The 27,435-nt window shown below is 51.0% G+C and overlaps 4 protein-coding genes and 1 pseudogene across 11 annotated transcripts in view; 3 read left to right on the forward strand and 2 right to left on the reverse strand.

Moving 5' to 3' along the window:
- Positions 1 to 1,237: 1,237 nt before the first annotated feature.
- MXD3 (MAX dimerization protein 3) lies at positions 1,238 to 6,561 on the forward strand. 2 transcript variants are annotated; one of them, XM_072947170.1, is made up of 6 exons: positions 1,238 to 1,773; positions 2,044 to 2,149; positions 2,804 to 2,833; positions 2,965 to 3,079; positions 5,528 to 5,709; positions 6,291 to 6,561. In XM_072947170.1, the coding sequence occupies exons 1-6, from the start codon at positions 1,704 to 1,706 to the stop codon at positions 6,454 to 6,456; spliced, it is 669 nt and encodes a 222-aa protein (XP_072803271.1). In that variant the 5' UTR covers positions 1,238 to 1,703; the 3' UTR covers positions 6,457 to 6,561. The 2 variants fall into 2 exon arrangements, with proteins under 2 accessions (XP_072803271.1, XP_006199003.1); XM_006198941.4 differs by lacking the exon at positions 6,291 to 6,561 and adding an exon at positions 5,786 to 6,283 and having other exon boundaries at positions 1,248 to 1,773; positions 5,528 to 5,711.
- Positions 6,544 to 9,952, reverse strand: PRELID1 (PRELI domain containing 1). The gene is made up of 5 exons (XM_006198942.4): positions 9,667 to 9,952; positions 8,785 to 9,010; positions 7,440 to 7,553; positions 7,256 to 7,334; positions 6,544 to 7,042 (listed from the first exon to the last, which is right to left on the reverse strand). The coding sequence occupies exons 1-5, from the start codon at positions 9,756 to 9,758 to the stop codon at positions 6,894 to 6,896; spliced, it is 660 nt and encodes a 219-aa protein (XP_006199004.2). The 5' UTR covers positions 9,759 to 9,952; the 3' UTR covers positions 6,544 to 6,893.
- A 69-nt stretch (positions 9,953 to 10,021) lies between these two features.
- RAB24 (RAB24, member RAS oncogene family) lies at positions 10,022 to 14,657 on the forward strand. Of its 2 annotated transcripts, XR_012063064.1 has the most exons (9): positions 10,022 to 10,532; positions 10,616 to 10,684; positions 10,896 to 10,974; positions 11,083 to 11,150; positions 11,245 to 11,344; positions 11,516 to 11,566; positions 11,704 to 11,766; positions 11,867 to 12,118; positions 14,519 to 14,657. XR_012063064.1 is itself a non-coding variant. In XM_006198944.4 (8 exons), the coding sequence occupies exons 1-8, from the start codon at positions 10,416 to 10,418 to the stop codon at positions 11,929 to 11,931; spliced, it is 612 nt and encodes a 203-aa protein (XP_006199006.1). In that variant the 5' UTR covers positions 10,022 to 10,415; the 3' UTR covers positions 11,932 to 12,225. The 2 variants fall into 2 exon arrangements, 1 of the variants encoding a protein (XP_006199006.1); XM_006198944.4 differs by lacking the exon at positions 14,519 to 14,657 and having other exon boundaries at positions 11,867 to 12,225.
- The window catches only part of NSD1 (nuclear receptor binding SET domain protein 1), a 126,828-nt gene continuing 112,840 nt past the window's right edge, over positions 13,448 to 27,435 (reverse strand). For all 6 annotated transcript variants that reach the window (XM_072947175.1, XM_072947172.1, XM_072947176.1 and 3 more), the window contains 4 exons: positions 27,153 to 27,294; positions 23,341 to 23,447; positions 21,366 to 21,570; positions 13,448 to 19,838 (listed from right to left, as the gene is read on the reverse strand). In XM_072947175.1, coding sequence (XP_072803276.1) covers positions 18,211 to 19,838; positions 21,366 to 21,570; positions 23,341 to 23,447; positions 27,153 to 27,294 — 2,082 coding nt within the window. In that variant the 3' untranslated portion in view covers positions 13,448 to 18,210. The remainder of the gene's footprint in view (positions 19,839 to 21,365; positions 21,571 to 23,340; positions 23,448 to 27,152; positions 27,295 to 27,435) is intronic.
- LOC116285139 (U4 spliceosomal RNA) lies at positions 26,870 to 26,977 on the forward strand (annotated as a pseudogene).

Raw genomic sequence — 27,435 nt, forward strand, 5'->3', positions numbered from 1 at the left:
ATTAGGTCAAATGCTCTTTAGGACGTGCCCTCACATTGTGTCTTTCTTGTGAGGACCTGTCAAAGTGTGTCTCTACTGTGTAATAACTATATTCGTGTCTCCCCCCCCCCTCCACTTGTGAGCTCTGCAGAGGCAGGAGCTCTGGTTTTGCCTATCCTTGTATCTCCTCCAGTCCCCAGCACATTGCCAGGGGTCCAGCAGGTGCTCAGCAAATATTTCATGAGTCCAGATGGGTGGGTGAAGGGATGGACAGTCCCAGGCAACAGTTCTTGGCTGAGCATGTCAGTGGTTCCCTTGGGAATGACTCATACTTTTTCCAAGGAACTGAGAACTGACAACCATGTGCCATGTGTTTACACAGGACTATCTTTTTATAAAGAATCTAGTTCCTTCTTCTCCCTCTCCGTTCCCAGGTCACAGACTATGCCTGGCAGTAATGCTCTGCCCTGTAACAGCTGCTTTCATCTTCTAGTCTCCACCCTTAGACTGTCACTGTCCCCCGCAGGTGTGACCACCCCTGCTTGTGCTGCCCCCAGAAGTCAGTGCAGCTTCTTCAGGAGGCTAGAAAGTCATGTTAAAGAGGGGCTCATGGACTCTGAGTAAGGCAGTCAGGGGCTCTGTGGGAGGAAGAAGCTCCGTGAGAAATCAGCAGCTCCTACAATCCGCGCTCGGCGTAGGCTTGGGCTCTGATCCTTCAGCAGCGCTGTCGCAGGGCTTCCCGAGCTCACAGGAGGGAGGGCACAGAGCTGAGAAGTAGCGGGGACAGCAGAGGAACTCAAATCTGCGGGCTCCAGAGCCCAGGACTTTCTCGTAAGCCAGTTCTCAAATTGGTGCCCTTCTGACGTTTTCGTAGCCACAACAGCTTCCCTGCAGCTGAGGAGGAGGAGCCGGGAGACTAGCCCCATTCGACACAATAGGAAGCTGAGGCCCAGCGGGGGCTACGGGGGCAGATGGCAAGTGGGCGAGGGCACAGACCCCGGAGAGCAGGAGCGGGATCCGCGCCCCCTCCCCCGGCGCTTGCGCACTGCAGCCCCATTCCCCTCTCAACCCCGCCCCCATCGCTCGGGTTTTCAAATTTGAAACCTGCTCCTTTTCCCGCCCGAACTTGTTGACCAGCGGCGGGAGAGGGCGGAGCCATGCGTAGCCAATAGTGCCTGAGAGGCCCCCCAGGCCCCGCCCTGAAAATGACGACAGTGAGCCGCAGGAGGCAATGGGCGAATGGGCGAGGGCGCCCGCCGGCCCAGCCTCCACGGCGCCCACGTGCAAAGGCCGAGCCGGGGGCCTCCTGGGTTCACCGGCCCCCGGAGCACCATTCTGTGTGCCGGGCTCTCGCCAACAGCACGGGACTGGAAACTGAGACCCAGAGACTCCAAGTAACCCGCGCAGGGTCGCTAAACGAAGAGGCAAAACGCAGCACCTCCCCAGGCCGGGAGTTCGTCCAAGGGTCGGGCCTAGAGCCTGCGCCCCTAGCAGCCCTACCGGCGTCCGAGGGGCCGGGCGGGCTCGCGGAGGGTGGGTTGCGGTTCTCGGGTGCGTTCCAGAGGGGCGTGGCCAAGAGCTGGGCTGTCCCGGGGCGGGGCGTCCAGGGGGCGGGGCCGAGCGCCTGTGTTTGTTGCACCGTGTCAGTTACATTGTAACAAAAGTGGTGCAGCCGCTCTTCGGGCCAGCACCCCAGGCCCGCCCGCCGCCAGCTGTCGGCCGACATGGAACCCGTGGCGAGCAACATCCAGGTCCTGTTGCAGGCAGCCGAGTTCCTGGAGCGCCGTGAGAGAGGTGAGGAAGAACCCTTGGTCAGACTCCAGGAGGCCACCTCCCTGACACGGGCCTGGGCTGGACTTGGCTTCCAACTTGAAGGATGCATGGCCTTAGGGCAGTAGTCCTGGGGCACCCCCGCCCTCAACTCGAGAACGGTCCGCGGGCATTGAGGCTGGAGGGGTTGGGGAAATGTCCCTGGCGCCGAAAGCCCCTCCTAAGCCGGGCCATGCCAGGGGCGCCCGCTGGGAATAGCCCCAGCCTGACGCGGGCGGGGTCTCTCTCTGGCAGAGGCCGAGCATGGCTACGCGTCTCTGTGCCCGCACCGAAGTCCGGGCCCGGTCCACAGGAGGAGGAAGCGATCCCCCCAAGCTCCTGGCGCGCTGGACAGTGGGCGGTGAGGAGGGCTGGGGCAGTGGGGGATGGGGGGGATGGGCGCCGTCCCTCCTGGGGCCCCTCCACTGCCCACTTCCTCCTTGTTGCTTGCATCTTCTGGACCAGGTACCCTGCTCTGGAGGCATTCAGACCCTTCCTGCCTTTTCCCCAACCTCAAACACACTCTTCGTTCAAGGACTATTTCTTGAGTACCCCTGATGTGTTCGGAATGGGGGCCTGCTTCCACTCACACTGCTACACTCCACATCTCAGACCACTCGCTTTACCCCACAGCTGTCTGCAATTCTCTCCTCTTCTCAACCCTTTGCACATGCTGTTCCTCCCAGTTTGAGCGCCTCCCCCTCTACTATCCATTTTGGGTAACTTGTGTTGCTGGGCTCAGCTGAACCTGTGTCCAGGAAGCCCTTCCTGCTTGCTGCTGGGCACCTCGTTTGGACCCCACAGTCACCTGGGCAAGGCCTCTCTCAGCATTTGGCCCCCTTAACATCTCTGCCTCTGCCTGGAGACTTGGGCCCCTAAGGCCAACACAAGTTCCCCAGAGTGGGCTAGTTTGGGGCACATGTTTGTAGTGAATTTTGAGCCCCTGGGAGCCCTGAGATTGAGGGTGTGGGCATTTAGTGACACCCCCCTCACCCCATCCTCCCTGGCTTGGCAGGTCTGTGCACAACGAACTGGAGAAGCGTAGGTGAGTCCTTACCTTGCCCTGACAGCACCAGGCCCCAAGAACCACCTTCCTTTGGCCTTCTCTTCCCTGCTGTCCCCTGTCTGGCCAGCAAGCCTGGGCTGGCACTGCCCTCTAGACCCCTTCCCCTGCAGGAGGGCCCAGCTGAAGAGGTGCCTGGAGCAGCTGAAGCAGCAAATGCCCCTGGGGGCTGACTGTGCCCGATACACCACACTGAGCCTTCTGCGCAGGGCCAGGATGCACATCCAGGTAAGGTGCTACCCCGGCGCCCTGGGGCCAGCTTGCCAGGATGCATGTAGGAGGGGTAGTAGAGAGGGGCTGGGTGGAACTGGGGAGCGAGATCTGAGGTCATAGCCAAACTGTGTGACATGGGACAGTTCTCTGTGCTTTTAGTTTCCAAATTTGTTAAGTAGGAAGAAAAGCAGAAAATAACTCAGGATTGTTCTGAGGCTTAAGAGAGTTCTTTGGTGGGGGAAGGTATAGCTCAGTGGTAGAGCGCATACTTAGCACGCACGAAGTCCTGGGTTCAATTCCCAGTACCGCCGCTAAAATAAATAAATAAATAAAACCCGAATTACCTCCTCTCCAAAAAATAGTTTTTTTTTAAAAGTTCTTCCAGTAAATGTTCTCTTGTACATTGCACAGTGAACAATTATGAACAATTAAACTTTAAACAATAAATGCTCATAATGTACAGAGATTATTAATTACTTCGATCCCAACTGTGAGACCCTGGGCAAGTCACATAGCCTCTTTGGACTTCATTTCCTCCTCTGTTACGGGGTGGGCATGGCTGTTGAAAAGAGTCTGTGACAGGATGAGTCATAAGTAAGGGTCTCTTGGACTGCAGAGGACTGGTTCTCTCTTCCTCTGTGCCTTCAAGGCCTCCTGTTCTGGGCGGTCTGTTCTGACTCTGCTTTGGGAGACATGAGGGAAGCTGGGAGAAAACACCAATGACCCCCCCCCCAGGGCCCTTGCTGCTGCCGGGGCTGAGCTCAGCACCCCCTGGTGGACGGGAGTGGAGTGTGCTGACTCCAGCACAAGGCGGCCCCACAGAGTGGGGATTAGATGCACCTTGGAACCAACAGAGGCATTTTCCTGGCCTTTTGACAGAGGAAGAAATGGAGGCACAGCTGGGCTGATGAGAGGCAGATTCAGAGCCCAGGTCTAGGTTTCCCGACTTGCATTCTTTTTGTTTGTTTGTTTTTGGAGTGGGGTGTAATTAGGTTTATTTATGTATTTATTAATTTTGGGGGGGTGGAGGAGGTAATTAGTTTATTTCTAAGTGGAGGTACTGGGGTTTGAACCCAGGACCTTGTGATGCTAAGCATGCACTCTAGCACTGAGCTCTACCCTTTTTTTGCAATCTTTTCTTCAACTAGTGAGCGCCTGCTCTGCCAGACCCTGTTCTAGGCACAGGGCGCTGTGGCAGAGACAGATGGATGTGCCAGGCAGCAAATACGTCGTGATGTGGGAACTGTCCGCAGTCACATAGGTGCCTGTGTTCCCTTCATTGTGGCTGAATCACACCCTGGCTGGATAGTGGGCTCCAGTTTCTCACATGGAGTTTGCCTGGTTTGGTTCTCAGAGGGAAGATGTGTGCCCTTGGGTGCTGCCTGGCTATGGGCAGAGGACCTAGGGATTGAAGCCCTGCCACCCCTCTCCTGGACTCCCTGCTTCCTGTTTTGCCTCCACCTGGCTGTCCTCCACCTTGCCCTAGAATGTTCTTTGCAGCACATAGATCTGTCCGGGTCTACCTCCTGCTGAAAACCTTTCATGGCTCCTGACAGGACAGGTTCAGTTTCTTACTCCCTGTGAAACTCAAGGCCCTTCACAACGTGGGCTTTACCACTGGCATGCTTTTTTGGTCACGTCCTTTCCACAGTCCCGCCCAAAAAAGCTGAGCTTCTGATGCTCTTCCCAGTTTCCCTCGGCCTGGATGCTCCCTCCTCCCTTGCTTAGGCCGCTCCTACCCATCCGTCTACCCCCGGTCCGAACGCCCCCTCACCCAGTTCTCCCCTTCTTGCTGACTGAATGTGGGCTCTGTCCACTGAGCGCCCTGGTGGGAGAAACCCGGCCCTGCGGCCCCTGGAGCTCAGGGCCGGCAGCGCGGGGGTGGGGGCGGGGTTAACGCTGAAGCCTCAGGGCCCGGGAGGGTCTCAGTGAGGAGTTAAGAGGCTGGTAGGCTTTGATTGGTCTGTAGCTTTCTAAAAATTTAAATTAGCTGGCACCACTTAAAAGGACATTTGACATGAAAAAAAAAAAACTGATTTTCCTGCTTCTTTTTAAAAAATTGGGAGATCTGGCAGCACTGGGCCTGTTTCCACGTGGCAGTAATTGGCTGGCACCTGCAGCGGCCACCTCCCCGGGCCTTGGTGTGCACTCACGGTGTGCCAGGCGCCACGTCCCTGCTGCCTGGCACAGCACACCCCACGCCTTCACAGCACTTGTCTGGGCACCGAAGGCCTCGAGGTGGTGGTGCCCTCCCCTCACCCCCCCATCTAGCAGGACTTGGGCCATTTGCAGGGGACAGGAGGGCGGGAGGGCCGGCTTCCTGCGGGATGTGGGAGCAGCCCTCTGGGGCCCAGATCTAGTGAGCCCCTCTCTGGAGCGGGCAGTCTGCTGTCGAGCGGTGTCAGGGCGAGGCCTGAGCCCCAGGTAGCTGACCCCAGCCCCTTGCTCCCCTGGGGTCTGCAGAAGCTGGAGGAGCAGGAGCAGCGGGCCCGGCGGCTCAAGGAGAAGCTGCGCAGCAAGCAGCAGAGCCTGCGGCGGCAGCTGGAGCAGCTCCGGGGGCCGGCGGGGCCTGGTGAGCGAGAGCGGCCGCGGGCCGACAGCCTGGACTCCTCGGGCCTCTCCTCCGAGCGCTCCGACTCGGACCAAGGTAAGTGCCCAGCGGCTGAGGGGCCCAGGGGGCCAGGGGGCCCGGGTCTCCTGACTGGCCCCCTCCCTGCGCAGAGGAGCTGGAGGTGGACGTGGAGAGCCTGGTGTTCGGGGGCGAGGCCGAGCTGCTGCGGGGCTTCAGTGCGGGCCAGGAGCACAGCTACTCACACGGCGCCGGCGCCTGGCTATGACCCCCGTCACCCAGAGCGGCCTCTGCCCTCAGACTGCCCTCCGCTCCGCCAGGCCGGAGCCGTCCCCCAGCCCCCGGGGCTGCTCGGAGTCACCTCCCGTTGGAATGGACTACAAGGACCTTGTGTGGGAACAGGGCGCCCCCTACCGCGCTGGCGGCACCCCTCCTAGAAGGGGCGCCGGGCCTCCCGGAGCCCTGCAGGGCAGGCAGCTTGGGCCCAGGCTGCCGTTCCCGGTCTTTGGTTTTTTGTAGCACTTGGGTCTGCCTTCCTCGGGGGCAGGAAGCCTCTTGGGCCCTCACGTTCCTTCCTAAATGAGGGCTCCCGGCCTTTGCCCCCCGTGTACTGTACAGTATTTTCATTAAAAGCCTCTTTCTTAACTTCCTGTCCATGGCCTTGGCTGATGAAAATGGGGGAACTCCCGGCCACAGACAAACGAGAGGAAATGAGATCCGCAGCTGCCACAGGCGCCGCGCCGCGCCGCGCCGGGCAGTGCGCCGCCTTCCTCCCGGCAGCGCGGAGGACGCCTGCCCCGCTTCGCGGTGGGACTGGGGCTGAGTGAGGGGACCGGCCCGAGGTCCAAAGCCAGGAAACAGTGGAGTCAAGATTCGAACCAAAGCTTTCTGACTCCAGAGCTGGAGCTGATTGAATTCAACAAGTATTTATTGAGTGCCTGTTACGTACTAGATTTTGTTCCAGGTACTTGGGACACATCAGAGGATAAAACAAAAGTCCCTGCCCTCTTGGAGCTTACAGTCTAGCGTTTATGACCACGTCACCTGGATGCTGTGACCCTGGGCAAGTCAACAAGCAGGCCCGGCTGGGACGTGGGTCACTGGCCTGGTGCACTGGAGATGCCCAACAGGACACCCACCCCCAGCCCACCACCCAGACAGCAGGTGGGGCTGGAAGCTGACTTTTAATAATAAAGTACAAGGGGGGAGGGCACAGGGCGGGCGGGTGGCCTGCTGTGCTGGCGCCTGGGCCTGGGCGGGCTACACAAACTGCTGCTGCTGCTGCTGCTTCTTGGTGGCGGCCTTGTTGGCAAGGTCCTTGGCCTTCTCTGTAGCTGCCAGGGCCGTCTCCTTGGCCTTCTCCTTGGCTTCCTTGGCTGTTTCAACAAGGGTTTTGGGAGGGGCCTCACCTGGAGCAAAGGGTGGGGGGCTGGTTTCAGAGAATGCCAAGAAGACCCAGCTAATCACCCCCTAGGCAGTCACCCACTGTGGGCCAGGCCCTGAAGGAAATACCCAGGTACAGAGGAGTTGTGGACGGGCTTGCACTGGGGTGGTGACAGCCCCAGGCTCCAGCCAGCAGCTAGGACTTGACCCTGGCCTCTGTCTGTGCCCAGAGCCCTCACCTTGCAGCTTGGCCAAGATGTATTCAAAACCCTTCATAGTCTTGGTCACGTTGCTTTTGAACCGGGCGAGACCAAATTCCTGGCAAAAGATGAGAAGGGGAAGGATTTTGAGCTGCCCACTGACCACTAGCCCCGACCCTGTGCCATATGCCTTGGGCCCCCATACCCCTACAACATTGCTCACCTGGACAGCTCTGGAGACGCCAAATAAGTTAGAGGAGACCCAGGCTTCCCGGCGGATTTCGGTCCAGCCACTGTTATCAGAGTTCACACGGTAAACACATCGTTCCTCCACCATCTGTGCAGGCAGACAGGCCAACCATAAGCATATGAGTCTTTCAATTTGCCTCCTTGCACATCAATTTGATCCCCTGCCTCTTTTCACGAGGGGAAGCAATAAAATGCAAACCTATTCCCTTCCCTTAGTGAATTTCCAAGCTGTACTTGAGGAAGAGAGTAATAACATTAAAAGTCAGTTTGCTCTCTAAAAACCTCTCCTTTGACCCTTCAAACTAAAAGGCACATGGACTCTTGGGAGCAGCAGAGGACCTTCCAGCTCCATCCTGGCCCTGGATTTTGTTTTGTACCTTTACATCTAAGACATGCGTGGTATTTTTAGCCTGCCTTCCACACATGTTGGCCCTTGAGCTTCCTGCAGTTCAAATAAAAATGGAAATATAACGATCACCACAGCTCTCGTTATCAGAGAGGAGAAAGTGGACCAAGAGGAACACTTAAAAGGCAGGCATCACAGGGGCACTGGAAGAGATTTCTCACAGCTGCAGGTCTCGGTAATTTACAAAACACAGGTAGTGCCTCAGGGCAGCAGCTGTGAGGTCCTCAGATAACTCTGGGGCAAAGCATTAAGGTGCCTACTCACTCTGAACTTCACTTTCCTCTTTGCAGGACAGAGAGTAATTACCCAACTACCCTTGTTACTGTGAAGATTAGCTGAGAAAGAGCATGAGAGTTCTCTGAAAGCTTTCTTTCAAGCTATTCACATGTGAGAAGATATTGCAGAATGTTCCTGAAACTAAACTATGGGCTTTCAAACTTTTTAAAGGCAAGAAATCAAAGCTATGTGGAACCCCTTTCCACCCAAACCTCAGGCAGAAATCCATTACCCAAGGCAGATAAGACTCCTCTAGATAATGTGGGATCAGGGGCCCAGATCCACTCCCCTCTGATGCACATCCAAGGCACCCTTATGGCTCGATGGATTCCTGTCCCAAAATCACCACTTCCCTCCCTCAGCATCATTCCTGTGGCCCAGCCTACACAAATGCCAGGTGAGTGCTTTGCATTCATCACTTGCAACAACTCTATAAATAAACAGGTAACCCTCCTCCAATGTATGAATGAGTCTAAAGAAGCTGACCAGCTAAAAAGATCATCTGAGTTTGTACTCTAGAGTCATCACTCCTCTGTAACCTGGATCTGCTTGGATAGTAAAAGCTCCTTTGTGGCCCCCTAGACACATGTAGCTGGAGCGATCTACTTTTGGGAGGGCCAAGAGAGAGGGGTCTCACCATCAGCGGGGCGTGGTTGATGTTCCAGGTGAAGGTGGTCATGGTCTGGTTCTGTGGGTCCACAATAGAATCCTCCAGGATGTACACTGAGTGAGCAACATTGGCAGGAAACAGTCGCTCAGCCCAGCGGGGCATCCTGTTCGTCTTGGTCAGGAGTCGCCGGGACAGGAGCTTCTGGTCAGGGGTCACCTCCCGGTGCACTATGTCTTCCGTCAAGACATGTTTGCTGCAGGTGTCAGAGTGAAGGTGACCCTCAGGAGCCTGGCCCGTAGAGACTGTTGGGATTCTCACCTGGAGCCTCCAGGCCCAGAATGGCCATGCCTTCCTCCAAACTCGCAGTCATCTGTGCTGTGGCTTCGACCTGAACTAGAGTCCCTCGAGCCTATCCCAGGGCAAATTCCAATTTCCGCCCTTGGCTGACCTGGATTCCTGGGCCTTCCAGCAGGGCAAGACCTCATGATTTATTACACCACTGGAGAGCGTCACGGGCAGAAAAGTAGGCAAGCGCATGGATCTCCAACCCCAAGATCCCCTCGCAACTGCTGTACCGCCACCTCTTCCAAGAGAAGTAGGCAAGCGCATGGATTTCCAACCCCAAGATCCCTCCACAACTCCTGTGCCGCCGCCTCTTCCTGTCTCACCAGCCTGAGATGAACCTTGAACCAGGGCCACCAGCAAACCACTGCCCAGGCCCAGCCTCCTTCCAATACCTTGCATGCCTAGCCTGGCCGCTTCCCCAAAAGGGTCCTCTTGCCCTAAACACACGGTCGCCACGGTTCCGGCGACTCCCCCACCTCGGACCCGAAGTCGAGTATTTCCCGGTCCCACACTTCTATCTCCAAATAGAGAGGTGGGACGGTTGCTCCTTCCAGGGCCACATACCTATAAGGATTCGGGTACCGCTGCCAAAAGGCGGCGAATACTTGGTCCCAGGAACTCCGGAGCACGCTCTGGCCCAGGAAATACTTCACCATCGTCCCGGCCGGGGCGGGCTCACCACCCGCGCAGCATCAGGGGTGCGGAGCCCGAGGTGCACGCGGAGGCCAGGCTGGAGCTCGACGCTCGCCCGCCCGGCTAGCAGCTCAGTCACCACCGCGCCGCACCCAACCAGCCGCCGCCGCCATGAGAAATTGTCAGGTCGCTCGCCACTTCCGGCGCCGCTGCTCAGTACCCACCCCTTCCGGCGTCTGCCCGCGTGACCCGCGGCCCCGCCCCTCGCCCTCTGCCCACCCCCACCTCACCCCACCCCCCACCCCCGCGGGAGTCGCGGTGCTGCGGGCCGTGGCCGGGTTGGAGGGCCCTCTGGCACGGTGGGGAATCCGCGCTGAGCGGCCCCTAGGCCGGGTTGGTGAGCGAGTGGCTGAGCGAGCGAGCTAGGCGGCGTGCGGCGCCGTTGAGGGCGCTGCCCCGCGCGCTCCCAGGCCGCCCCGGGTTAGGAGCAGCGCCCGGAGCCGGAGAGCTGGAGCACACGGAGGCGCTGCCGTCGCTCTAGCTCATCGCGGCGCCTGGAGGCGTAGGTTGGCGCCTGGGGTCGGGGACTGAGGCTTGGGCGCTGCCTGTTGGAGCGGAGATCTGGGTTTGCCTCCTGCCGCCGCTCAGGACCCTGACGCGGGTGAGGCTGCCCCGGGAGCATGAGCGGGCAGCGCGTGGACGTCAAGGTGGTGATGCTGGGCAAGGAGTACGTGGGCAAGACCAGCCTGGTGGAGCGATACGTGCACGACCGCTTCCTGGTGGGGCCCTATCAGAACGTGAGTGCGCCCGGCGGGGTCTGGCCCGGGTGGGAGGGGGCTAGCCCGCACCCGCGGCCCTGATCGCTTCCTCCGGGTTGCAGACCATTGGGGCCGCCTTCGTGGCCAAGGTGATGTCCGTCGGAGACCGGACGGTGACTTTGGGTATTTGGGTAAGTTCTCTGGGCAAGTAATCCTGGAAAAACCCGTTCCTGGAGTCGTGGGTCCTGCCTATTACTGGCTGAGTCGTGGCCTCATAGAGGCTGTTTCTCTTCTCTAGACTCCAGTTTAAAAACGGGGGTCTGGAGGACGTGATATTAGTTTGCAGTACTGGGGAGTAGCTCAGTAACTCAGGTCAGGGCTGAGCCTCCCCCTGCCCTCCAGGACACAGCAGGTTCTGAGCGCTATGAGGCCATGAGCCGAATCTACTATCGGGGCGCCAAGGCTGCCATCGTCTGCTATGGTAAGGAGGGTTTTAGCCTGTTCCTCAAACAAGAAGGGGTGGGTGCAGGCTGGCCCTTCAGAACAGCCCCTGACCCTTGGTTGTGTTTCCTGCGCGTCGCATACCAAGACCTGACGGACAGCAGCAGCTTTGAACGGGCAAAGTTCTGGGTGAAGGAACTGCGCAACCTAGAGGAGGTAGGTGGCCCGACCTCACCAGATCAGGCAGGGGCTGGGGGTCTGGTGGTGTGATGGTTCTAGGGGGTGACCCTGACATTGTCTTCTGCTTCAGGGCTGTCAGATCTACTTGTGTGGCACCAAGAGTGACCTGCTGGAGGAGGACAGGCGGCGTCGACGTGTGGACTTCCACGACGTCCAGGACTATGCAGACAGTAGCTGCTCCTCAGCTCCCTGGGGGTGGGGGAGGGACGTGACTGCTTGGGTGGGTCACAGGAAATAGGGACAGCCTTGCCTATTGCCAGATTCCCTGTAGTGCTAGCCTGCCCTTTTATCTGTGTCCATTTGATTCTCGGGTATGAGGCTTTAGTCACTTCTCTTTACAGATATCAAAGCTCAGCTCTTTGAAACATCCAGCAAGACAGGCCAGAGTGTGGGTGAGTGCTGCCCTGGGTCTCAGAGCAGAACAGGCAGGGGCACCGGAGGAGGCACCGAAGAGCCTAGAGCTGGGTTACTAGGTGATGACCAGGGCTACTGGCATCTGGTCCTCACTGATGGTCCTGTTTCCTGCCAGACGAGCTCTTCCAGAAAGTGGCAGAGGACTATGTCAGTGTGGCCGCCTTCCAGGTGATGACAGGTGTGTCCCTCCCTGGCCCCTGTGGAGACTTCCTCTAGGCCCATGGCTTCTTTGATCCCCCAACAGAATGATGCTGAGCTGCCACTTCTCTCTTTGACAGAGGACAAGGGCGTGGACCTGGGCCAGAAGGCAAACCCCTACTTCTACAGCTGTTGTCATCACTGAGTCACCACTCACCTGGCCTGGGGGAATTAAAGGAATTCCCCCAGAGAGGCTGGACGTACCTCTTACCTGGGTTTGGGTGATCAAACATCTGAGCTACCCCTGGTCCCCATGGCAGCAGAGGTGGCACCTGCCTGTGCTGGCCCGTGGAACGGAGGCAGCATTGGGCTGACTGATGGGCACAAGGAGGGTAAGGGCTGATTTGGACCCCAGGCTTCTGCCCTGGACAGCACTTGTGTCTGCAGATTATTTAAGTGGTTTCTGATTTGTAAATAAAATCACTGCACTGTGAATCACTCAGCCCCTTTCCCTGCTGTGTGGATTGGGTGTCAAGACACCTAGTACTTTCTGGGGCCACCTGGCTGGCCTCCCTTCCTGTATTAAGGCTCTTTTCAGCTCTACTTTTCTTTGAAAACCAAGTAGCTTCACCCCAGGGTTGCAGCTGAGATAATGAAGAAACAAAAGGGACCTTTCCCCATTCTTTAGTGGGGGCAAAGATAGGGCAAGAAGCTGGGGCTGGGGCAGTGCAAAGCTCCCAATTACTTCTTGGTGCTAAGAAGAGCAAGGAAAGCACTGAAGTGGTATCCAGAGATCAGAGGGTCAAGCTCTTTTACCTCAGACTGGCTGGCTCTACTGCATCTCTGTCATGTCTAGGTCCATGAGTCATGCCTGTGGCTCAGATCCTAAGCTTCCCAGCAGCACCCTGCAGTGTGGCTTAATAGAAAAAATCATAGGTTCTGCAAGACTTATAAAGGTCTGACAGATCTACATTAGGATCCAACTGAACTACTTACAAAAGGGACCTTAAACTTGGCCTGAGTTTCTCATCTGTAAAACAAGGTGACAACTACCCAGGACTGTGAAGATCATGAGTGAAAAGTAACCGTAGGACTAAATGCTTGTCTTCCCATACTCTTCCCTGGGGCAAGAAGTTCAGGCCTGGGTCACAAGGGGAAGCAGACTCCCAGGATTCCTGAAAGTGTATTTCTGAATCTCAGAGGTCCCGATATTCCTGAAAGATCAGACGTTCCTGTTCAACCACAAGGGAAGCATTAGGCAGCCCTTTCTGCCATGGGAGGCTCAGCTCCTTTGCCTCTGCTTTCCCATTTTAGGCCTGGGCTGGGTCCTCTGTGATGCTCAGCACCTGCCTCTGAAAAAACTAAAAACTTGGTCAAGATGGTCAGACTCACACTCAGAAAGTGCTTTGGTTCCACTTCCTTTTAAAAAACCAATTCCTCAAAATACTCTTCCTTAGTGGGTAATGGAGGCTTCCTGTGTAGGGACTGAAACTGACACCAGCCACTCCCAAAAGCAGCAGAAAGACATTTCAGCAGCTGTGGCTGTGGCGGGAAACACACCGCACTCCCACAAAGTGCTTGGAGGAAGGGCTCAGCTCCAGCGTGTCCCCACCTGGGAACTATCTCAGGGGCTGGCTTCTGCTCTCACCCCAAACCCATCCTCCCTCCTGTTAGGCTACATCTCCCCACGGACAACAAAACAAAACACAGGGCAAGGGCCATAAGAGTAAAGTTAAACTTTACTTTACAGTAATTTTTTTTTCTATATACAAAGAATTACAGTACATGTTTATGGGGACTCCTAGCACAGGGCTCCCCTCTTTTTCACTAAGTTTCACTTACAGCTGACAATCTGGGGGGGTGCAAAAAAGTGATGGACCTCGGCTAACACCCCCTCTGCCCCTTTCTTAAAAATATAAAGGTAGATCTCTACTGTCAGCTTGCTTCTTTGCCAAGACCTAGAAAGCTGCTCCTCCATGAGCGCCGTGTGTGCTGCACTCGCCCATCCTCAACACGCTCACCTACACGCACACACAGGCAGCACCCACCTCAGACTAGAGACCGCCTGCTGTCTGCCCCTACCCTGGAAGTCTAAAGCACCAGAACCATTCATTTCTGCTCCTACTCCCTGGGTTCGCTTCCTGTCTGCAACGTTTTGCTCAATTTCCAGAGTGTTACACCTGAGGCCCCTCAACAGCCTGATGTTTTGAGTCATGGGAAAGTAGCTCTAGACAAGGGAACATGTAGGAGTTTAACATGTGCTGTTTTTGCTTATGTTGATAGGAAACATTTCTTACAGGCTGTGGATTTCTAATTAAAATAAACTCTTTCCACTTCCTTAAGAAATACTCTCCTTAATCTTCATAAGCAGCAGAGAGGCTCCCATGAGCGTGGAAGAGGTAGAGAGGGGCAGAAGGTAGCCGAGGGAGACCCCACCTGGAGCTCTCTACCAACCTGATCAGGCAGTGTGGACGGAGGCTATGGACAAGGTGACACCAGCCCTGAGAAACTCAACAGCCGCCCTCATCTGGAGACAGCATCTCTTCCACCTTTGGACTGCACCAGACCACCCCAGGGTCGAGCGCAAGATTCACCAAGACTCTATCTTCTCCTTCTCCATTCAAGCCTCAAAGAAACCGTTCTACCTAAGATCTCTTCCTCCCAAACAGGAACCTGAGTTTCTCAAGTCACCAGTCCCTCAATACTTGGCAGTGCTTATTTATACCAGGAAATTAGCACCATCATTACATTTCGTATGTGTGTACAAAGCAATTATCTATTCTTTTTTTCAGTTTACAAGCAACCTCTGGCCCTGCTGCACTAGCCCTAAGAAGCTCGGCAGGGAGCTAACTGGCCACAGCCAATCGAGGTCTCATGCAGCAGCTACCTAGCTCTAAGTGGTCCGGAAAGTCTAACACATGGGAACAGCTCCAACATCCTTCAGCAGGAAAAGGAGCTTGTGGCAGCTCCTTCCTTGCCATGATCTCAAAGAGGTGAGGACACTGGGCTACTCTGATCTCCTGGCTGACAAACCCAGAGAGGATGACAGTCTCCCCCCCAAAGCCTTAGAAAACCGGCTTTATAGTTGCTGAGGGAAAAGAAAATCCATCCACATTTAGTGCTCTCCTGATTCTTCTCCACAGGGGAAGCTGCCAGGACCAGATTTCCTTCCTGCCACTCTGTTCTCACAAGGCAACCTGGGAGTCCGCTCCAGTGAGTAGACACTGCCAAGCCTGGGAAAGGATCGCTGATGCACTTCATGCCCCGACTATAGTGTGGGGTGGAGGATGTAAATAATAAAATAATTATTTTCATCAATGCTAATGATGTAGACATAGCAGTTGTTCAGAAGAGGATCAAAGCAGTGACTTCAATCACTTCAAGCTGAGTCGCCTCAGGGGGAAGCAGACATTTAAAACCTTGGATGCTTGGGTAACAGTGACAACCGTTCTGCTACTAGGACGCGTTTGCTCCAGTAGAAAAACAAAGGAGGCTTTAAATTCAAATTTCAACACTTTCCATCATTTTTTTCTGACTTAATGGGGCTAGGAGAGAGATTAGTTCTCTAGCTAGCTATGGAAGCGCTGGCTCCCCTCTCAGAAAGGCTTCTTGGGGGATAGGCTTGGACAAGGCAGGCTAGGCTCTCCTACTAAAGTCCTGATTTCCAAGCACTTGGCCAAATGCCAAAATACCATCCTGCACAAAGATGAAGAGTTTCTAAGAGTAAAGATTTCCTTTTAACTGCTAGTTCACAGCCCTGGAGAAAAGGTCTCAGTAGAGGCTTTAGGAGAATCCGCAAAGGCTCCTCCCACACTGTCACGCAAGAGTCTCACTTCCTGAAAGTCCTTCTGACTCTGCTTCTAACTGTACAGTGACTGCTTTTATGAAGTTAACAATCTAGCATCAGATGCTGCTGTCAGTGGGCCTGAGAGTTGAATGTCTAATTTCCAATCAACCTAAGAGTCTCTCAGTGGCCCTCAGGAAAGCCTGGCTGTCCATCCATTTAAATAAAGAACTACTCCCAAACCAAGCACAGTTCAGAAGTTGTTTCCCAGGCAGGGTTGGAAGGAAGCTTCCAGTGAATGGGGGAGAATGGAAAAAAACTGAAAAAACCCACGAAGTGGCCCACTGTTCCCTCACTCCCTCCTGTCCTGTGAGACATATCCAGAGCGGCTGTCAAGTCATTTACCTACCAAAGCCTACTTCAGAGAAGCTACTTCAGGATCAAACTTCTCCACTTAAAATGTTTACATAGCCTGCACCCCCCCCAAAAAAATTCACAGTTTATTTCATGAAACAAAGAGCTACGGTAATTTGACACACAACATAGTGAAAAGAGGTTCTGACAGTGCAGTGCGGTATCTTTTTCTGATCACTACAGATGACAGGAGAGAAAAGGGCACAGGACTGGCACCACACAAGCCCTACTCGTACAGCCTAAGAGCAGGGAGAGGGACCTACTAGCTGCAGTTACATACTTATCCTCACACATGATAAATACTTAATATAACGAACTTTCACGTTCTGGGTGGATTTCTTTAAAAATATCTTCTCCATGGTTTAAAATTTTTTTAAAAGAAAATAAGATGCTTTGTTTTCTCTTCCTCTTGAACAAAGAGCTTTTCCTCTCTGATGATGTGGGAAGAGAGAGAGGATGAAAGGGGAGAACTAGGCAGGTGGAATTTACAGAGGAGATTCCGAGGTCTAAGTGAGATGCAGGAATTGGCCCCTAAACTCAGGGCAGCCCTGCCCAGCCTCGTGCCTCTGCCTGAGTTCAAGTGTCTCAACCCCAGAGACAGACTTTGGGAAATAAAAGCAAATTCTTTTTAAAATCTTTATATAAAGCGCAAATGCTTCTATAACAGCTATTGTTCCCTCCTTAGAAATGATGGGGGTAACCTCAATAGAAACTCAGGAGGAAACTGGGACGAAATACAGAATTCTGTTGAGGGTGTAAAAGCCATAACTGAGACAGAATGGCCAGGAGACGTCCTGTTGGCTAAAGCTGCTGGCTAAGTTGGCAAAGCGTAGAGGTAAACATGTTTGGTCTAGGGACAAAGAGGGGTGGGTAAACGGGAAGGAACTGGCCAAACAGCACTTCCTGTCGGCAGTCAGTGAGCTGGGTGACTGGTAGGGCAGGGTAGCACCAACAGATTCCCAGCCCTTGGGCCCCAGCTCAGGGCAGCAGTAACAGATAATCAGCAGTTATGAGGAGTCATCTCTCACACTGGACATTGCTCTGAACACCACACCTTGCCAGTCACAGGGGAAGGGTCTGGCTTGCCTTTGAACTAGGTCAGCAGGAGGTGCACTCAGTACAGAGCACAGCATTTCTCAGGGAGAGGGTGGTAGAATCCACTAAAGAAGACTCCCTCCGTTCAGGTAGAAGGTCCAAGGGTCAGGAGAGAAGTAATACCACATCAGGACCTGGCACCCTCCCTGAGCTGGTGGTGGATCTAGCCCAGAGCTTGCCAGAGATTCCCTAGGTCCACTGCCCGAGACTCTGAAATCTGAAAGCACCTGAGTGTTTGGGGGACAGGCATGGGGTGGGTTGATGTAAAAGGAAGAAAATCTGTAGAAAAGAAACGTAAGCTTGCCAGTTGCCTTCTTACACTGAGGGAAAGCTATGTCCTCATGAAGCCCAGCCCCCAGCCAGCTGTTCTGCCAAGGACAGACTTCAGACTCTGTAGCGCCCAGGCAGAAGCAGCAGCGGCTGCCCAGCCAAGAGCCCCAATTGGCTTTGATGCAGCCCCCACCCCGACCATAGAGGAGACCTCCGCACAAGCGCGCACAGGTGCAAACCCACACGTGCACACCTGACCAGGAGACACTTACTCAAAACAACCACTTCTGGGGCCACAAAGGACATCACAGAATGAGTCTGGAGACCAGAACCCCTCAAACTTCCTGTTATTTCCTGGTCAAAGGTTCTTAAAAACCACCTGGGAACCCAGGCAGGCATGTTAGGCTCCCAGGGAACAGGTCTTATTTATCTGTGGATCTCCTGCCAGTGACTAGCACCAGGCCTACCACACGTGAATGCTCAAGAAATCACCACCGGTTTGAATGGATGTCAGTTCCTCCCAAGGGTTCATCAGGTACCCTCAGTGGAGCTCTGTAGGGCTACAGAAATAGCTTTGAGAGCCCTTCTACCTTCCAACCTGACCAGCCGAATTGAATCCCATGCTTGACTCCAGAGTGGACTCTTTATTTCAAGTTGACCACGAGTAAAGGTTGGGGGAAAGAGACCCGAGTCTGTCTGTCTCCTTGGCCAGGGCCCACTTGGACCCCCATACATGGTTCACACAACCACAAGCCCCCACTGGCTAATGTCACGGGAGTTCTGAGTGTTGGGATGTAAGGAAAGAGTAACAGTGTAAAAGTGTTGGGGGTCTGTCTGTTTTTTAAGAGGGGAAAAAGAAAGATTTCCCTTCCCCAAAGACCCTGGGGTCAGCTGGTCTGGTCATGTGACATTTACTGGTTATTATTTCTGTTCTGACTCTGCACACTTGTGACTGGAAGGAGCCTGGTTAAGAGCTGGAAGTGTACTTTGCTCTGGTTTAGGGTCTTGCCCTCGTCCAAGAGACCAGCAAGTCTGTGCCAATGTCTGTGTGCTCCCGGAGGACCAGCAAGATTGAGCCAGTGTCTGCCCAGCCACCATGGGCCAGAACCCTGGCCCTGGTGAGGCCTTTCCCAGGGCCCAAGGACTCTGATCTGTGGTTGCCAACTTCTTCTCTTCCGTGGAGAGGGAGGATGAGGCCTTCCCAAGAGGCCTGAAGGACTGCCCACTCCTGGCAGCAAGTCCAGGTAGTTGCTGGCCCCCGGCCATCTGCTTCACCTGCTTCACCAGGCCTGGTGCTTGGCTGGGAGGCCCTGGGGTCTGCTCAGCCCCTGCAGGTGCTCTTCCTGAGGCCTGAGTTGCTGGCTCATATAAAAAAGCCTTGGCAGGGGACTGAGAAAGAAGTCTGGCCTGGGTGAGTGATTTAACAGCTTTCCAGGAGTGCTCCGAAGCGGCCACAGCTTTGCCTGGTGGCTGGAGGACAGGATCTGATACGCTGCCTCTCTCAACAGCTCGCGGCATCTGCCCCAGACCTTTGCTGGCAGGCCACGAGCTCGACTCCAACACTGACATCTTCTCATCAGCCTGTGGTGGGACCTCACGGGGAGAAGCTGCCCGATCCTTCTGGCGAGGAGTTAGGTCTATGAGGTCCATAACCAAAGCAGCTCTATTCTTTGACTGAGTGTTCTGGTCCACGGGCCTCAGCGCTTTTTCTTTAGCTACCAGGGTCTGGACCACAGCTGACAGCACTTTGTCAGGAGGTGGAAGTCTCTGGGACAGAGAGGCATGGGATTTCTCAGGGGGCCTGTCTAAAGTCTGGGGTTTGGGACTGCTGGTGACTAGCAGTCTCTCTGGTGGTGGGAGTCTCAGGCCAGAAGGGACTGGGGTTTTCTCCAGCGACTGTGGCCTTGGGCTGGCAGCACCTATGGATTTATCCAGCCTTGGGTCAGCTGTTCCCAGAGGTCTTTCCAGTGGTTGGGACCTGACTGAGGGCGAGGAGCTTGGGCCAGTCACCGGAGAGGGTTTGTCAGACAGCTGGGGTCTTGGTCCTACCACTGCAGGTGGCCTGTCCAGTGGCTTCTGGCTGGATACCAAAGACTGGGGTTTGGTCCCTGACCCAGCAAGGCCCCTGACCCTGTCCACAGGCTGGGGCCTGGGGTCAGTTCTGTCAGGTCTTTCAGGCAGCGGCGGCCTCTGACAAGTCCCTGCCAGAGCTTTTTTGGACAGCGACAGCGTCTGGTTGGTGTCAGCAGATGGCTTGTCCGACGTCCTGGGCCCCTGAGCAGCCGCTCCTGGTGACTGCTCTGCCAGGCGAGCGCTCGGGCTTGGAGACAGCGGTACTGGGGGAGGTACATACTCACGGATCTCCCCAGGTTCCAGAGGGTTGGGCCCACAGGGGTCGTGCTCAGTACAAGACAGGCGCCCGTCCAGTTTGGAGATGAAGAGCATGCCTTCCCGGTGCTGCTTGCAAAAGGAGCTGGGGCACATCTCACAGAAGGAGGCCGCTTCCTTCCCGCAGACGTCACACTGATGCCAAGGGCACTCCCATTTCCCTGGAAACACAGGCGTGAAACAAAAGCTTAGGAAAACAAGACGTGCATATGAGATGGGCCATGGCTCTGGAACCAGGTCAAAGGAGTGATTTCAAACTGCTGCCTTCTGCAGAGAGCGCATGCCACTCACCTCATACCTCACTTCTCCCAGGATCTCAGCTTCATCTTCTGAAAAAATGCATAACACCAAGTAGCAAGTAGCAACTGAGTATCAATTAAGAAACAAACAGGAGCACATCCTGATTTCGGACTATTTCCAACAAGGGAAAAAAGAACCAAAACAAAACCCAAAGCTCCCCTTACATGGAATATGAAGAAATTACATATTTTCACAAACTCCATTTGTCCTACACAGTTCAACACTTGAGGGGAAAATTTCAGCCAACTGAACTGCTTATTTGGTTATTATTAGGAACAGCGAGCAGATACACAAAGGCAAAAAATGGAAGCAGATTTACCTTTGAGCTCAGTGTTAAGCCTGGAAACTAGCACAACCTTTATCTGTGTTGTCCACACAGAACCAGCAGGAAAGACCCAAAGCCAGCCTGAGCTGCTCTCTTTTGCTGCCACTTCATGACACCTGGGTCTCTGCCATGGACAGTGTTTCCATCCCAGCTCCTTCCAAGTAAATTATGCTATATCTCACTCCTGGATCCTAGGCAAGATCACAGCTCTACCACAGCCCATGCCAGCTACACCTGAGTAACTGCTTCTGAAACAATTCCGTTTCCACTTCCTGGCACTGAGGTCAGTGTTACGGCCTTGCTCTCACACTACCCTCAGTTTCTGTTATTTCATTATCCTGGCAACCACAGAGTAAAGGAAAACTAATTCGGGGACAAACTGCTCTCACCCCCACCCCAAAGTTCTGGAATTCCCAGAAGCAGGCCACTAATGATGCATAGTATCACCCAGAATGGTTTTTCACCTTTGTCATTTAAAACTGATGGCATATCCAAATCCTGAAACTCCTCTAATGCCAAATCACCACATTAGTGGTGGTTAGTGATGACTTCTCCAGCCACAAGTTCCTGTGCACCACATCTGTCTGCACAGCTTCTCTTGTGTTTACTAACACAACTCCATCTCCTTCAGAGAGGAGTGGGCTGGAGGCTACAATGACCCCAAAGCTCCACTCTTCCTCAACCCCTTTCTATAGAGAACAAACATGATTTAGTGGCTCTGAAGTCAGAAAATCTGACTTTCAATCCAGCTCCTCCATCTCTATGCGCTAATGTGACAAGTCAGCTCCTCAGAATGTGACTCCATTTCTTCATCTGCATCATGAGAAGGTGGAAAGGTCTCTTCTTTATGGGTTGCTGGGAGGATAAAATAACATAAAATAAAATGCATGACCCATAGCAAGTGAGTTTTTTTCCCCTTCTCTAAAACCTAGGATTCTAAGCCTTTGCTGTCATTCATTTTGAGAGTGAGAACGTGGACCACACCCCTCAACACTATGCACAGGAAGACCAAAGCTTCTGAGAATTCTGGCCAGGAGCACTCCAAACGGATTTCGGCACCAACCTGCTGGTCGCTTGGTTAGATTGAGACAGTCTGCATGGTAAACTTTGGGGCAGCCTGGCTTCTTACAGGAGACGAGCTGGCCAGCATCCCCACAGCTGAAACACTCATCCTCTCGCTCCTTTGTGATTTCACCCTGGGTCCTGCGTTTCCCCTGTTGCTTCTTCTTGAATTTCTTTGTCTTCTCCTCTGTGGCAATGGGCTGATTCTAAAAGGTCAAATATTGAGCAGTCAGCATTCTGTTAACATATTAGTTTTATGATCTTGAGCAGACCAGGTTAACTACTCTCTCTGAGCCTTGGTCTCTCCTCTGGGAAGAGACAGTCCTCACAGACTATTGTGAAGATAAGAGAAAATGCAGGCAAGGCACTGGGCACGTCACAGGTACTCGACGAATGGTGACAGCACGAAGTGTGCCTGGTACCAGCCACTCCTGCCACTTGGATGAAATAAAAAATGTGCCTCTTTTTGTTGATACACAGGCTGGTGTTAAGATCACCCTTTAACAGTAAGTTTAAAAACCAGTTTGTCTAATTTCTAAACTAAGGAAGACTTCTCTAGGTGTGTGTGTCACACACATTTCTTAACTGATTCAACAAACCTTCACTGAGCACTTGGTATCAATCATGTGCTAGAAAAACACAGAAAACTAATTCATAGTTCCTGCCCTTGATAAGCTATGCATCTTAATCAAAGTCAGATTAGGCTCATGTCCACCACTCCCCAAGACAGAACCTGGTGTAGTCAGCAGGCCTGCTCTGTGCTTCCTGCAGCCCGTACTTGGTCAAGGTTTTCATTACATTATTTATCTTGGCCGAGAAACATCCAGGACCAATCCAATTTACCGCTAGCCCACATTTCCAAACTTCTGCTCCTGAATTCCTCTTTCACTGATTCATGTGTGAAATTCTACACAGACCTTAAGGATACGGAAACCAACACCCCAAGTGGACCTAACATCATTAAACTGTTACGATTTTAATTTATAGGAACTAAGTCAACTGGACATCTTAAGGATCAAGACAATTTAACCAACCAACTAAAGAAAAAACCCCAAATTCCAATATATTTTTTCTTATTTAGATAAAAGGGTAATTAGTGGGTGTTCTTCATGTGTTATTGCTCAAAAATAATTACCCTTTTAAGGTACTGGTTCCTAAGCTAACTTGCATTTTTCAGTTCTTAATGTTGACTTCACAATCAAAAAAAGCATAATGAGAGAAATACCCAATTGGAGTCACTGTGTAGTCTTCCTTGCATCAAAATTAAACCACAATTTTCAGTGTGCTGTTACTTATGATAGAGGAATCTGGAAGTACCCAGAGGTTCACTTATTATGGTCTGCCCATTTTATACATACATACATATATATATATATATATATTTAAAAAAACTAAGTCACAAAAAATGATGGTTAAGAAAGCTGTGATAGTAAGGAACACATTTTAGAATATTTAAGAGAAGCAAGACGCAGACTTGTAAATAGCTCTTTATAGTTCTAGGATTGTAATTCAGTTAGAGTGCACATTAAAAATCAGGAAGATACAACAAAGCTTATATTCTGCTACATGGTTAAGATTGAGAGTCCTGTTTTTCTGCAGTCTTATACTACATTTAGAATCTTAAATTCAATAGCAGATTCTTTAATATCTTTAAAAAGGCAAAAAAAGAGAGAGACTGAGAGTCTAACTAGCTCATTAGGAAATGCGAATGAGATCAGCTGAGGACCAATGGGAAGTACCTTGCTTTACAGATTCCTATTTCACAGTTTCTTTAGCTAGAAAGGTATCACCAGTTAGAAGTCAGATTGCTCAAAACAACACCCAAAGGCCTTCTCTGGTGTAACTGATGACGAGTGGTCCTACTGACAACTACTCAATGTCATTATTTCAAAGTGTTATCTTCTTCAAATAGTCCTGCCACCAGTCAGGGAGGGAGCACCACACCATTATCCCTGATGCAAACATTTGGAAAGTACCTTTGGCCTTACACCCAAAAAGCCACTGCAGTTCGGGGCTCCACATTTGCAAACAGTCTTTCCATTCCCAAGACATTCTAGGTTGTAGTTGAAGGTAAGTTCAGTGCCTGCGTAAGAAACCATGAAAATATTAATATCTGTGGTTTTAATTAAATTATTTCTATATTAATCACAAAAGATACTGACTTCAAGAGAACACATTAATTTTAAAAAGAGGATTAAAATGATGTATTAACTATAATCCCATTATAGTAATAAAATATTAATAAATTCTTTTGGGGAGGGGAGTAATTAGGCTTATTTATGTATTTATTTCTTAATGGAGGTACTGGGGATTGAACCCAGGACCTTGTGCATGCTAAGCAGGCACCCTACCACAGAGCTACACCCTTCCCCTTATAAATTCTAATCATGTAACATTATTAATCAGCTAATAAAACTTAATAACAGGAAAACTTACATGACTTAACAAGTAATATTTAGAATGACTTTTACTATAGGGGGTGTTAATTATCCCAAGTTTTTCTTTTATTTTTTGTCTAACCACTCAGATTTGAAATATATTAATTCATTACCAAAAAACACAAACAAATGACAACTTATTGATATGCCAGGCACTGGGAAAGCAAATACAAAGGAAACCTGTCAGTCTATGCCAAGGTGAGTACCTGGCAGCACTCATTTGAGAGACATCTCAATACAGAATAATACTAGAGAACTCTGGACCAGAGACCTAAGCCCTGGCTCTACCTCCCAAGTTACACCACAATCTAGCTGGGTGATCCGAGCTCGAGTCCATCTGTTAAATATAGAAATAATAATCTGACAAGCTTACTGAGAATGACATAATGCATGCAGCAGTGATCTGTACACATTAATAAGAGATGTACAGATTTAAGGTACAGAATGTCCCCTTTCTGTCACAAGTACATTTCATCAAAATTGAGAGCAAATAGAACACACAAACATCCAAACTAGAAGCATGTTAGGGAAAGCCTAGCAAATAAAAGAATTTCATATGTGCATACAAAGAGGCTGTCTCTGGGTGGAGGTAATGGCTCGCTGTTAACATATAAAGTGATAACTTGTGTGATCAAAATTATCAAAACTTACCAAGAGTCCCCACTGCAAAATGACACATCTTCTATCAGTGAGACTAATACACACAAACACACACACGTGTGTGTCTGTATATATATAGGTTTTTTAGTCTAAATTGGAAATAGATCATTATTTATTTGGCCGAGCAAATTATAAAGCAGCTGGCATATATTTAGAAGTCCAAATGGTACAAATACTAGAATCATTTATGGCCTGGTGTGAGGCTCACAATGTGAGGAGCCCACAGGAACCAAGACTGCCCAACGTAACAGCAAGGTCGTATCTCCCTTCTCACACCCACTGTTAACTTAATGGATTGAATGATGGGTAATTCCATTCACACTATTCTTATCTTATTAAAAAAATTATGAGTATATAACTGAATTTTCATAAATTTAATGTGCTTACAACACATCTCAACCAAATACACAAGAATAAGATAGCAGGATCCTTGACATAACTTCCTGCTTACTCAGGATCCACTGTGTAAACACAACCTCACGGGGGATAAATCAGAAGGTACCAGAGTGCATACAGGAAAGCCACTCTAGAAAAGAGTCCAAAACACAACAATCCTTGAGGTGTGTACTTCCTGGAACGGCAAAGGGCGCTGCAGAAGAGACAAACACGGTGTGAGCAGGACATGTGGGAGACAGAAGTAACAGGTGTGCGAAGAGCCTGTGAGGCTGGATGCGTGAGGAGGAGGGCAAGCTGAGGGTTCTGATTCCATTCACAAGGCTGGGCTCCTATGGGCATTCTGTCTCACCCCCACGCCCTCAACTTGTGTAGACTGGGAGGACAGGAACAAGGTCTGTGAATTCCTACACCACATTACCTGAGCTAAACAAATATGGGAGAAGAGAAATCTGTCGCTAGACATCATACCGGAGGCCATCCCCATGGTCACAGACTGAAGTTCCAAGCAGAAGTGTGCTACTAAAAGCAGTCAGGACAGAGAGAAGGACTGAAGTCACATGACTTAACATCTAATGAATACAGAGGAACCCTGCCTCCCCACCCCTCTGTGGTGGTTAGAAAGGAAAACGGAAAAAAGAATGAGAGATCAGATCCAAGAAGCCAAGTAACACAGGTATAATACGACATGCTTTACAGCACGCTTTTGTAAGGATTAAATGAAATAATATGCTTGGAACAGCATCTGGCATTGGATAAACGGTAGCATTCACTAGATAATTCCTATTACAAAGCAGAAATCTACCCAATATACTCCTGAAGCCATCCATTCCAAAAGCCTGATACAAGTCAGCATTTTAAAAATCAGTATCATTTAGTCTACAAGAGCGCAGTGCACAGGGATGCTCAAGTATTGATACTTTCGTCATTAAATACTTCATGTGAAGCAGTGCAAAACAGGAGAAAGGAAATAGTGGCTCAATGTTTAAAATATAAAAACTGTCAGAACCTTTAAACTCTAAAAAGCCTAAAAGACTCCTGAGCAGCTGTATATTTAAACTGTAGAGAAAGATATATTGTACATGGGGAATGTAACCAATATTTTATAGTAAGTATAAATGGAGTATAACCTTCAAAAACTATGAATTATTATCTTGCATACCTATAACGTACAATATTGTACATCAACTGTATTTCAATTTTTAAAATATGACATTGTAAAATAAATAAATAAATTTGGTTTAAGAAATTTATCATCAAAACCTTGACATAAAGATTAAGCTCCTTTAATTTATGGAAAATATTCATCATATAACTTTACTTTCAAACCACTCAGCCTTATCAGATTTACTTTCAATTCAAATAAACTTCTTAATATTGTCCTGATTACAACCACCTCACTTCTTAGAAGCTGAATTCTTAGAGACATAGGCCCCTGGCAGGCCCCAACAGGGCTGTGCATTTTCCCAATGTCCAGTTCTTTGGTGTCCAAGAGGTGAGGGTTTTTGTCTTTCTTAGCCTTCATAAACTATAAAATTCAGATGGGTGAGAGGTGAATCTCTGGCTTATAAAGTGGATGAAGGGCAGCTGTGAAAGGGATAGTAAGAAAGGACACCTGGATTGCTGGTGCTTTTTAAGGCAGACAGATTTTTAGGGAGTTCATATATAAAAGTTACAGAAAATGTCTGGAAATTTATTTCTTTAAAACCATCCATGCCCAAACCTTGAAGACAGCATGCTAAGTAAAATGAGTCAGTCACAACAGAACATATATTGTATGATCCCACTTACATGAGGTTCCCAGAGTAGTCAAAATCACAGAGACAGAGACAGAAGGTAGAATGGTGGTTGCCAGGGGCTGGGGGAGAGGGGAATGAGGGAGTTACTGTTTAACAGGCACAGAGTTTCAGCTGGGGAAAATAAAAAATTCTGGAGATGGGTGGAGATGATGGTTGCACAATAACGTGAATGGACTTAATGCCGCAGAACTGTACACTTAAAAATGGCTAAAATGAGCTTTATGCAGCGGCAGTATCGTAGCCAATGAGGTTTATCCGAGGCATGATTACTGCTAATTAAATAAAAAAAAAAAGGCTAAAACGATAAATTTTATGTTAACGTGCATTTTACCGTACCGCCATGACCAAAAAGATACCTGCCAAGTTATCAGCTGGAAAGTCTTTTATGTATCCTTAGGAGTCTGAGAAACTCATTTTGGATTATAGGACATACGGGATTTTCAGATAATAGAATCTGAAGTTCCATTCCTAGCTCCAGAATCCTTAAATGATTCTTACCTGCTTTAATGTCACTTAGGGCAAAAAGGCCAACACGGGTGTCTCCATTCACAGACCACTTCTGTGTCTCACAATTGGGCTGGCAGCAATGATTCATGAACCGTGCGTAGTTTCCTTTGGGACCAGCATCAATAATCCGGTCCTAGAATTCAAAGAGATGCTGTTCATCAGACCTCCACTATTACTGATTCTAATTAGAGTATTCTATCCGAACTTGTGGTTGCCAAGGGCAGGCGGGTGGGAAGGGGCAGACTGGGAGTTCAAAATTCATAGATACTGACAG

The sequence above is a fragment of the Vicugna pacos genome, chromosome 22 (assembly GCF_048564905.1).
Source record: "Vicugna pacos chromosome 22, VicPac4, whole genome shotgun sequence".
Taxonomy (NCBI): Eukaryota; Metazoa; Chordata; class Mammalia; order Artiodactyla; family Camelidae; genus Vicugna; species Vicugna pacos.